General features: G+C 39.2%; 1 protein-coding gene across 1 annotated transcript in view; it reads left to right on the top strand.

Moving 5' to 3' along the window:
• The window catches only part of galnt14 (UDP-N-acetyl-alpha-D-galactosamine:polypeptide N-acetylgalactosaminyltransferase 14 (GalNAc-T14)), a 193,590-nt gene that overhangs the window by 146,379 nt on the left and 34,405 nt on the right, over positions 1-12,806 (top strand). The window contains exons 6-8 of the mRNA XM_055016107.1: positions 3,673-3,794; positions 8,494-8,581; positions 10,964-11,048. Of these exons, the coding sequence (XP_054872082.1) occupies positions 3,673-3,794; positions 8,494-8,581; positions 10,964-11,048 (295 nt within the window). The remainder of the gene's footprint in view (positions 1-3,672; positions 3,795-8,493; positions 8,582-10,963; positions 11,049-12,806) is intronic.

Raw genomic sequence — 12,806 nt, 5'->3', positions numbered from 1 at the left:
TTTAGATTTCTTCCAGTTATTTGGGATAAGGAGTAACCAATAAATATAATAATTGGATAATATCTAATATCTGATTATTATGTTTATTATATTAATATTATATTAATATTAAATGTATGTTATTATTATTATTATTATTATTATTATTATTATTATTATTATTATCATCATCATCAATACAGTCTTTTTTGAAAAAAAGAAGATATGAATGCCAGGTCGTAGGAGGTTGATATCTGAGATCAGATTTGAAACACCTCTGTTCAATGCTTGTTAGGACTGGAGCATTACCCTAACATTAACCTTTTAGACCAAGTCTTAACCCTCTGACTGACCAGTTGTGAGATCCGACCAAGACGTCATTATGGTTTTGAAATGAAATTTATCCACACAAGCACAGGAAGACACACACAAACACAAACACACACACACACACACACACAACGTGTAGGTGCAGACAGTTAAGAGTTATCGATGTAGATTAACACTCTCTCCTCTGTACAAAGTCAGCCTGCCCTGCATTGTGCGTGTGTGTGTGTGTGTGCGTGCGTGTGTGTGTGCGTGTGTGTGTGTGTGTGTGTGTGTGTGTGTGTGTGTGTGTGTGTGTGTGTGTGTGTGTGTGTGTGTACCTAACTAAATGAGCGTCCACTTTCATCAGTCTGTGCTTAAATCCATGTGTGTCTACATGTGCGTGGGTCCAGTTTGTGTGTGTGTGGGTGTGTGTGTGTGTGTGTGTGTGTGTCCTTCCATCCAGAAAATAAAGCCTTATTGAGGATGAAATGGGATTTTTAATTGGCTGAGCCTCGGCCTAACGGCGCCACGTGAAACTTCACAGCCCCTCGTACAATGTCACCGACACACACACTCACAATGGACCCATGTACAACCATGGCAACTCGCACACAATATGGCACAGTCACCCTTGCACATGTGTACACACTGATTGAAAAGAGCAAGCACTCCCACACACATGCACACACACACACACATTATGTCTCCATGTCAGGGAGTATTGATTAGACCATTTAGTCCAAATAGAAGAGAACACTGGCCCCCATCAGGGAGACCTCCCTAACAGGCTCATTTACACACAAACACACACTCTCCGTCTCTCTCTTCCTTACTAAAACACAACCGCAATCAGCCAGCGCACGCATTTGCTTTCCTGGACATAACCCGTGCCTTCCTCGCTTCTTTCTGTCTTTGGACACACACACACACACACACACACACACACACACACACACATGCAGAGTGCGATGCGCCTGTTAAAAGGTTGTGTCCATGTCTGACAGCGCCTCTAAGAGCCCTGCATCGATTTTCCCCTGTGCTGACTGACTGCTAGAGCGAGTGAGCGAGCGAGCTACAGTGAGAAAGAAAGAGAAAGGGAGAGAGCAGACATCAATAAACAGAGCAAGGCACTAATACTGCCAAGGTTAAGGGTTCCATCCCTACCAATACCGGAAATTTTCTTTTCCTCCCATAACTTTGACTTAACGTCTGTGTGTGTTTGTAGGAGGATGATGGAGGTTGTGTGTGTTTAACTGATAGTCACAGCTCGTGAGCGTGAAACTTCAATATATACTGTCTCATCCGATCTGCTGCCCTGAAAAGAATCAATTTCAGTAGGCAAAGTGGAGGATTTCAATTTAGCAGAAAGAAGCACTGACAGCTCTGAGGCTTTATGTTCAATATCAACTGCATCCAAGCGCATGTATAACATTTGGACGTCAACGTATGTATGAACACACATGAGAAATAAATAGACTCTATGAAAGTTATTAAGAGTCTAGACTGTCAGAGTTTGCTCGATTCAGACAGTATCAGCGTGCTATCATCACAGATTGTTAGTATATATATGGACCAGAAGAAACGTCCTTCACTTCCCAGTCAGCTCAGTAGATTTGTCTTCACCACTCTCATCATTAATAAACAACCCTGATAACATCTGCCACCTCTTCCAATCATCACAGTGCATGTAAAATGTCCAGTGCAGTCATCATCTTGTAAACATACAAAGTTAAACTTTTGTTGTGTTTTAAAGGTCCCATATGGTGAATATCCATTGTTACTGTGTTTTGTGTGAGATATAAAATACAAGCAGGTAAATTATGAGGATATTTACTTCTGCCATACCTCAAGCCCCCCAACAACCAGTTGGCCTCCCAGCTTTACAAGTCAGTAAGATTTTGACTTGATCAAACTGTGACTGACAGCGTGTTCTTCCTGAAGGATGCAAGAACGGCAGCAGCTGATTGGCCTTGAAAGCAAAACAGCAGATTTAGAACAGCTCTAAAATCATGTGAGACATGTGAGACTTTGATTATTTGCTGAAAATGAGCACAATATGTGACTCTTTAATCCTAGCCTTACAAAGCAATTTTGGTGACTAAACTTAACTAAACAAAAGTCAAAGTCAAAATGTAACAAGGCAGAATATAATACTATAAGAAATGAGTGTATAGACGAAATTCAAACTCAGGTCTCCTGGGTGAAAATCCACCGAGTTACTGTTTCTATGAGTGGGATGATGACATCTGAAATGGATGCAGAAGTGAAATTTTAGTCAGTTGACTCTAGTCAAAATGTTTTTATTTTTATTTTCTTTATTATATTTGACATGATTGTTATTAGTTGTTGTGATAAAAGTATAACAGTGGTAACAGTTGTAGTTTTTAATTGTGATTGAACTGTTATTACGTTTTTGTTGTAAAATATGTGTTTTTAATAATATACCTCACTTTTTTAATCTGTTGGTTATAAAAGATTAAAATGAAGTTAGGGTGATAATATGTAATAATATGGCACAATCGCACCACCTTAGACGGATGTATCACTATTATAATAACATGGTTTTTTATTGTTAGCAGTCTTAAATACACGTGTTCTTTGTCTTAATACTTTTTCTTTCAATTTCATTTTCTTTTTTTCCTGGTTGTCATTGTTCATTTGTAAGGTCTTTCGTCCCAAAATATTGTAAGTAAATCAAAAGCATGAATAATAATCAAAGGTGCAGTTTTTATTATTTCTTGTGCAGGACTGCCAGTTCTGGTTGGTACACTGTCTAGTACATTATAGGTCTGAACTGGGAATTCTGAAATATGAAATGCTTCCTGTATGATGCAGCTTGAACACAAGTAAAACTAAAAGTTGAAGTTTTACTACGGTAAAAATAAAATGATACAGACTTTCTTGAATTTCCTCAAGGGGATGAATAAAGTCTGTCTATATTATCTGTCTACTTTCAGAACTCCATTCACCACTGTGTAATAAAAATCAAACCTGTCACTTTTCATTTTATATACTGGGTGGCACTGCCCCATCTTTATCTGCTTATCAAGGTTAGGATGCTACAACTAACAAAAGTTATCTTAAAGTTGTTTTTTTTTCTGTGCATTAGATGAAACAAATTCTACATTTGGATTAATAATTGCACATGCTAGTACACGACTCACAAGACATTCCATCCATGCATTTAATCCTTCTGTTCAGTATAAATGGCACTTTTGCTTTGTCAGTGACAGTATGAATAGCAGTTGTTCATGAGGACTTGTGGGCTGAAACTGACTGTTAGCTTAAAGCTTAAACAGGTGTGATTAATATGCGGAGCTGTTTATATGTATAGATATGCATGAAGCTTTCAAAAAACAACGTGTATTTCTGTTTGTGCATCAGGTCTGATCAGGTCCAGAGTGCGGGGGGCTGATGCTGCCAGGGCCCGAGTGCTCACCTTCCTGGACAGCCACTGTGAGGTCAACAAGGACTGGCTGCCCCCCCTCCTGCAGAGGATCAAACAGGTACACCACGACTCCCCTAGCACCAACAAACAACAAAGCATTTGAGGCTCTCTCAGTCCTAATTTACAATCCACTTATTTTTCACACCTCAAATCTTGGAGAAAAGTGCATTTTAGAGTTACACGTGTACTTGAAGGGGACTATGAGCACCAATAACTTCAAGGCCAGTCTTAAAAATATGGAACGCTTTAGTGCACTACAAAAAGTCTTTGTGTGTGTCTCTGTGTGTGTGATGACTCCAGTGGTTGAGGTGAAATCGCACCATGAGAGAAAATAGCTGATGGTCTGATTGCCTCTCATTAAGAAATAAGTGCTGCACTCTCTCCTTCACCCCTCTCACCCCTCTGCTCTCCTCTGTTTGTGTCTCCTCTTCCTCTCCTCCTCCTCATCTTCTCACTTGTCACCTCGTTTGTCTCCTTTCACCTCCTCTCCTCCAATCTCCTCTCTCCTGACCTCCTCTGTCACTTGTTACCACTTTATCCACCCTTTTATCAGTCTCCCTTTTTTTGCTCTTCTCTAACCTTTTCTGTAGCCTTCTTCTCTTCCACTGTCTCCCCATGTCTCCTTTTCTGCCCTGTCATTACTCTCTTCTCTTTTCTTCTCTCATGTCCTTACTTTTACTCTGCCACCTTTCCTGACTCCTCTCCTCACCACTCACTTCTTCTGATTGCCTGTCACGTCCCTGTCTTGTCTCCTACTTCCCCTTATCTCGCACCTCTTCACTTGTCTTGCACTTATTCCCTTTTATTCCACCTTTCTTTTCTCTCCGTTTGAACTCAGCTCCAACCATCTTTGATCTTGATCTGTTCTTTTCTTAATCCACCTCTTCCTCATCTCCTCAACGAACCTTTCACCCTTTACACTCTCCTTCATCCCTTTTCTCTTCATATCTGCCCTTCCCTTCTCCTCACGCTTCTTCTCTTTCACCTAACCTCACCTGTTCTCTTCCTCTTTCTCTTCTCTTATGTCCATCCTCTATACCTCACCTCGCCTTCTTTTTTTCTTCCTTGTTGTCTTTTTGTCCTCTCTTATGACTTTTCCTGTCCTCACACGTTCTGCTCTCACTTTTCCTCATCTCTTGATTTTCTCTCTTGTCTTTTACTTGTCCAATTTATCAAGTCAGCTGTTCTTTTGCTGATATACGCAACCTTCAGTCTGTAGAACAGTGATCAATAAGTAAATCCACCAGAGAGTCTGTTCTGTTTCTGCCGCTGTACCATCATCATCCATATTCATACTCACGGCTTGTGTGTGTTTTCATGCACGAGAGTCATCCGTCACTGTCTGTCTAGTCACTTTATAGTCATATATTAAGATTTAAATGTATGAGATATTGATCCAGGTTAACACACACACACACAGGCAAAACTTCAGACCACCATAAAATCCTATTCCCCTAAAAATAATTGTCTGTCTCACTGATATACTGAGCTGAAGCCTTGCCTGACTTTCAGGTCATCATCTGTTCTACTAGCTTTCATTCCTTAGTGTGTTTCATCGTACGGGGTTTCTTTCATTTAACCCAGTGGTTCTCAAACTTTTTCTGCCCTGTCTCCCTTCAGAAGCAGAAAATAGTTGATGCCAGAAAGAAACTAAAACCTTTGGGATTTGTTGCTGTTGAATGAGCAAAACCTTTTGCTAGCCATGCCATATAATTATTGTGTGGTCATTTTATTGTCAGGGCAGTGACTCAGAATAGAAAGAAATCTGCAGCGTTCTCATTTGAATAAATACCAATTTCCCTGTTCTTTACCACTGATTGGTTCTGTTCAGTTGTGACTCAACCCATATTCATCACAGTGAAGTATTTGCAATTCTTCTTGTAATCACTGGCAAATGATTACACATCAATTGTGTGCAAGAAAAGCATATAGTGAACAGTCACTTTAGGTGTTTTCCTAATCGCTGATAACAAAGAAAACTTGATTTTCATAGGAGGAGGTTTTCCAGACAGTACAATGGTGATATTTTTAGTGTTTTAAACAAAGTAAAAGGTAACAGACATAATTGCAGCAGCTGCACATGCACAAGGAGAGCTGTCTGTAAGCCAGAACTGCAGAGAATGCCATCTCTGCCATTATACGATAAAAAAGACCCACAGATGAAAGGTTGCAAAAATCAGTAAAGCCGGAGTTCTTTTTACTATTGAATAGCGGTTTAGCTTTCCCACCAAAGTGAAAAACAGTCTCATCTATAGTCAAGTGCTCTGGCCAACACTGAAAACAAAAACAATGAATTACAAACAGAAAACAGATAGACTCCTCTTTCTGTGAGGTCATCTTTTAACATAAAATAAAGAAATAATACATCACATTGTACACGACAAAGAAAAAAACAAATCATATTAAATATGCCCTCCGATAAATGATTAAAAGTTCCACCTTTACAAATTCCAAGTCTAAAATCATTAAAGTAGAAGTGATAAAGGAGGGATGCATGAAGGGTGATGGTGATGCAGATTGTTTTGGGGTCACTTCCTCCTCAGCTCAGTCATCAAATGCTCTCATTTCAAGTCAGGTGGAAGAAAAAGGAATAGCTAAAATTAAGAAACTGCTCCAGAGTGATTTGAAAATAACACTCATCCAATTACAACAGTAATGTCGCGAATGCTTCACCCTGAGTGCTGCACAGTGTCATTACCCTAACAGCTATTAAAGCAGACACAGTGCTTTGTAATGTGGCTGGAGCTGTAGAAGGATGCAGCCGGCGTCCCCTTGCACTGACCCTGCAGCTAATGGTCCAGAACCGCTCCACCTGCTCTGTAATATCACTGGCTGAAGACGCATCCAGCCGTTTGACCAAACTAATAGAGGTACACTCCATGATTTAACAGGGAGCGCAACTCTGGCACTACTAGTGTGTATGGGTGTGTGTGTGTGTGAGACGTTTTATACCTTTTATCCTTGTAAAGAGCAAATGGTGCCATCAAGGTAGAAATATGAGGGAAATCAAGTACAGACTTTTTGCCAGTTCTCACTTTAAAAGGATTTAGGACCCTGTTTAAGGGTTAAGAGGCAATAACTAAACTAAATCTATAAGAGTCTTATTGCCTTATGGATGATTACACCAGGTTAAGGGATATGGGCATTTTTGTTGTATTGATACTACTCCATTTTAAACCATTTTTGTGTTGTGTTGTGTGGTCATTGTAAATCTGTGACTTAGATATATAAAGAACAACACTATATCCTTATTAACCAGTCACAAATATTAAACATTACTTTTCCAAAATGCATAAACATTAACTTATCCATTTATTTAAAAATTTTCCCACTTAACACAACAACTTCTTTATCCTGCAGCCTTCCTGCCTTTATGTCTGATTTCTTTACTAAATAGTTGTTGGTAGTTGGATTTTCAAAGGGAGGAAGGAATGCAATCCTCAATTGCAGGTTTTGACTTGATATTGTAAGTTATATCTTAACATTATGGTAAATTCTGTTATTTGTTCCTCTTCTGAAAAACTGTATGCAGATTAAACCAACAATCCTGATTCTCTCTTGAGTTTTAAAAGTATGCCTATTAGAACCTAACAGAAAAAAAGACTAATTACAACCTTTTATCACTTTGCGTTTGAACTCTTAGATGAACAGAAGAGTAAACATTCCAAAGACTTTTAGGGTTAGTTAGAAAATGTCAATAAAAGTGCCTTTGTCCTGTACTAATTCTTAGCAACGCTGGAAATCGTGTGGTGTAAAACAGAAACAGGCACTTGATGTAAACTGAAGAACTGAGGGGGCAGTTAGCAGCTTGCCTGTTACTTGAGAAAAGTGTAGCGTCTGTGGAGCAAACCAGAAAATTATGTTAATTAAAGGGTATGCAGGAGCACAAGAATCATCAGAATGACATCACACTGCAAATAATGCCATAAAGGACTCTCTAGCCGTAACTAATTGATTACTTCCCCAGGTGCTAAGATTTTGACTTAAAATGTATACTTTTTTACTGTATTGTGTCAGCTTGCAGGCAGCTTCTAGCCATATTTGTGGTGCAGGCTTTACTCGTGAGTGAAATGCAAGTTTAACTCTGTGGATACATTACTAGAATTAACATCTTAAGACAACAGCAAAACATCAGTGTAAGGACTGTCCTGATAGATGAGCTCCAATGCAGTCTTCTTACCCTGCATATGTCCAGCATGAATTGAAGGAAATACCACAAAACTCTCCACAAGTAAGAACTTTTCATAATGTCCTTGTGTGTTTGTCTTCGGTGACTCTGTGTTCGCTGTGTGGATAATTTCTTTGGCTTCTCCTTAATGGATGCTGCTTTCATTTGAAAGACTTCTCTGTATTTCTTGAATTCATATGGCTCAATAGTCTGACATTAATGTTGGTAAAGTGAATAAATTGGGACTGAATTGAAGTGAATAGAGGTAGCGGTCACTCTCACCTCAGTGAATGTGCTGTGTGCATGATTGGTGCTGAATGACTGAAATTACTTTTAGTGTGGTGCAGTATAATGACCTTGGAATACACGGACTGTTTTACACACAGATGAACACACATTGGAGTGAAAATCTCATTTATTGGAGTAGAATTTGATGACCCACACAGAGGAACACATTCGCTTTTTTGCTCTCTCGTTTTCTCTTTCAGATGTTTATTTTGTATTTCTAAAGATCTTTTTTCTCTTTCTTTGGCACCTCATTTTATTTCCTTTAAAGCTTTAACCCGATGTGTGTTTTTTGTGTGTCCAGGACTCGACACGAGTGGTCAGCCCGGTCATCGACATCATCAACATGGATACTTTTGCCTATGTGGCGGCCTCTGCTGATCTCCGTGGAGGTATGGAAACATTTTCTTCCACCAACACTCAGAGAAATAAAAATAGCTGTGAGGCGCCTTCGGGGTGTCTTTAGATGACAGAGAGAAACCCCTCAGGGTTTCTGATTCAAGGAGGCTCTTGATGATGAGTTCATGAACCTGTTCCCTCTGTACTGAACCTCAAAGCCTTTTGAAATATTTTTTTCCCCCTAGAAATGACTCGCAAGGTTCTTAATGACTCAAGAAGGATCTCCAAGGGAACCTGAATAGTTTCTTTCCTTGTATATGATTTTATCTTTAAAATATATATCAAAATGTCTTGACCATATTTGTTTATCTGTAGTAGTTTCATTTGATGATAACCTCATAGAAACAGACATCAGGGGGTGCAATGATCCTATGGGTTTATTATTTTTAAATGTTTATGTCTGAGAAATCAGTTTGACATGGCAGATAGCTGCAAAAATCATCTGAGGCACAAATCTAAACATTTCAGAACAAATAACTTTGGCATATTTGCCAAAATAAATCTAGGTTTTCACAGTGGATACATTTGCAATGCTGAATGTATTTTAGTGTCTCTTCAAATGTCATCTTTTGCTTGCACTTGTGCAATTTTAAGTTTGGTGGTTAATTTTTTCTTATCAAACTACCCCTTACCCAAGAGTTCCTGAAGAGCAGATTTAAGCTCCATGTGGCGACTCCAGCCATCATCATCTTGGTAGTGCCAGGCTCCTATTAACTTCGTCTTTGCTCACTAATCCAAGAATAAGGAAAGACAGGAAGCTGGTGTGGAGCTAAATTTAAGTCTTAAATATACATTATATATGGGTGAGACAGATTAAAAATTCACCACCTGTAGACTTGTCATTAATGTGGGAATTAGCTATAGATATCAAAGCTCTTTATTTGTACTAGGCTGGTAAACATTGTTTGTTTAAATTAAGCTTTTTTCACATGGGCCTCTATGGGGATTGGCTCGCTTTTAGACCAGCCTCAAGTGGCCATTTAAGGAAGTACAGTTTTTGCTCTCTCCAGGTGGAGGTTGGTGCTTGTTTGCTATAAGCTGCTGTTAACCTCTCTCCCATTTTTATGTACACGGTCTACTAGCTGTGATGTTTTGTCAAAGAAACTGTCATTAGATAATATGAGCAACTGTATGCATTTATGACTTTCAGAAACCAGCCCCTCTTACTTCCTCGCACATTTAGCAAAATCAGAGTACATTTAAGTGTAAATATCCAGTACCTGTCCATGCTCCTCCATTGTATCAAAGGATGCAGATAATTATTTGTATGTGCAGTCCAGTAATAAATAATCCTGGATCCCAGGAAATCACTAATAGCAATGAAAGTTGAGGATGAATCATTGACTGTCCATTAATGCACTTAGCATCACAGACTGATCATGTTGAACAGAATCCCTGGGGAGCGCTTTTCCTTTTAGCTCGGCAAGATTCTGCAGATACACATGAGCTGAAACTAAATGGCCTGAAAATAAGTCAGAACAACACACAATGTTCTGTCTCATCTCCCTTTATCATCCTCCACTGTTTCTGAAGTCAATCTCTTCTAAGACTTTCGTAGTCCCTCTCTCTTTCCATTAGCTTGTCTTATTCCAGTCTTTCTCTTTTGGTAACAGCAATTTGCCAATCAATGCTGATAATAGCCCTGTCCGACACACACATATACACACGAAGACCACAAAGGGGAATCAGTGGTGATAGCTGGTCTCATAAAGGACATTTTAATTATAGATGAAGCAGTTTCTCAAAACATAAAAAAACATGGTTATAAGAAGGACTTTCATTGATCCAGACACTCCCATACATAGACACATGTTGACTTGTACATACATACACACACAGAGAGGGGATAGGAGTGTTGTGGCAACAACTCTCTGGCCTGCAGCTGTCAGCTAACTCACTCACCTACACAAAGCAATACACACATGCACATATTTGTTTATTACTCGTACACCCACCCATACAGAAACAGATGGTTTACAAAGAATTACTTCAGAAGACTGACATACTGTATAAATAATAATATAAATAAATATTTCATTAAAAATGATTCAGTTTTCATGTTATCAGTCAGTTAATTGATCGTAATATATAAATTCCTCTATCTTTCTCTCACTAGGTTTCATTTGTTGCAGATTTTTTAACATTTTCCGTGACACCAGGAAAGAAAATTTAGCTCAGTGGGTGTTTTTTTTTTTTTTTTAGATGATCAGAATATTGTACAGAAGGTATAACAAGTTTAGGAAATCGGCTTTTAACTGTGTGTCTCCTGCAACTCCAGCCCATCCTGGTAACTTAACTGAATAAAGTCTTGTTGCAGTACAGTCTATATAGAGTATTATGTAATGCACGTATTATACTTTCTTTTTCTCTCTCAGGTTTTGATTGGAGTCTCCATTTTAAATGGGAGCAGTTGTCGTCTGAACAGAGAGCTCGAAGGACCGACCCGACTCAGCCAATCAAGTAATGCACACATACACAAAAACTTAAACAGTGTAATGGTCATACACAGTTACACACAAACAGGAAGGATACCTAACCCGACCCCAGAGCTCGTTAAGTGAGCGCAGACAAATAGTAAAATAGAGACGAAGGAAGGAAGAGGAGGTGGCAGAGTGAGACAGAGGAGAACAGGAATGTAAATGAAAATGAACTGATGTACTGCAATATGAGGAGGAGAAACAATTTAGCAAATGTCTGTTGCTTGAATTTTGAACAGATGAAACCATTAGATTAATTTAAAACCTGGAAGTTCAAGCTGGTTTCTAATGAGTAACTTTCTTTCTAACTTCCTTGTCTCCTAACTATACGCCAAATATGGAGGAAATTAAATAAATAAATACTTAAAAGTTTGTCCAAAAATGTTTGACGTGTGCGTTTAACCCCGATCTTCACTTTCTAGTTTCAAGCTTGAATGGAGAGTTTTAATTGGTGCTAAATGTGGTCTGTGCTGTGTGTGTGTGTGCGTGCGTGCGTGCATGTGTGCATGCATGCGTGCGTGTGGTGTGCCTGTGTGTGTGTGTTTGCCTGCGTGCGTGTGTGTGTGTTTCTGTGGGTGTGTTTGTCTTCAGACTTATCTGTCCAGGGAAAGCACAGCACAGGCAAAGTTTTCAGCAGTCTCTGTAGGGAATGAAAAATATTTAATTTGCAGTATTTTTAAATGTATGAAACCACATATTTTCCTGGATATTGCTGAAACTAATTCAAATTATTCAAGTGCTATAAGAAGTCAATCAGATCTGTGTGTATGTAGTCAAGTAAGCTAGTATAGAGGGTTTATTACAGAGCTGTTTCCAGTGTCTCTTCTTAATGTATTTGTTTTCAGTGGGTATCTGAAATATATTCAAAAAGCATTGCACTCTACCAAAGACTTGGTAGATATTGTGCTTTAATAACTTTACACAGGCAATTATAAGCACAGGGGAGAGTTTGCACAGACAGTTTGTCCACACCTTCCTCAGTATGGTTCCCCGGTGCAGTATTTGCCTGTGTGAAGTTAATAAATATATATATATCTACTGATTTGGGTGTGTGGGTCCTCGTTTGTTTTCATAAAATTTTGACCCCATTGTCAATTTTCTGAGTGAGTTTTGTCTTCTTATGGCAGCCTTATAGTTTTGAATGGTGCCATTTTTTTTTTTGTTGTTGTTGTTTTGTGAGCAGAAGCTGATTTTACAGACTTTAAGGTCTCTATAGGGTCTTTATTATTATGCCTGGCACACAAAATTAGAAGGTTTAGCAGCTACATGTATTGTCATCTTTATGTTAATGCTTCAACTAAAACACTAATCAGCCACAACATAAAAAGCACTGATGGATAGCCCGATTGAGCATCTGTGGAAAGTCCAGTCCATAGATTCCCCACCTTGTACCACTCACCTAAACATTGTTGCAGACCAAGCGCACCTCCACCTCCTGGTGGTAACACTCCCAACACCAGCATCCGCCCCCAGCAGGGTAATGCACCACACTACTACAACTGCTCTTGAACATCTCGTGGAAAAAGACAAAGAGCACCGGACATAAATCCAGCTTCTAAACTCTCTCCATCCCCATCTGATCAAGCATCAGGTTGCTGCAGCAGAGCGAGCTTGATCCATGGAGGCCCCACCTCACAAATTATAGTACTTAAAGAATCCACTGCCAATATAATATATAGGTCCTGCGTCCATGCTCTGGTGGGTCAGAGCTGCTTTGGTGGCGTGAGAGGAACTTCAACAA

This window comes from Amphiprion ocellaris, chromosome 12 (genome assembly GCF_022539595.1).
Source record: "Amphiprion ocellaris isolate individual 3 ecotype Okinawa chromosome 12, ASM2253959v1, whole genome shotgun sequence".
Taxonomy (NCBI): Eukaryota; Metazoa; Chordata; class Actinopteri; family Pomacentridae; genus Amphiprion; species Amphiprion ocellaris.
The sequence above is the reverse complement of the archived record's forward strand: the minus strand, read 5'-3'. Positions and strand labels throughout refer to the sequence as shown.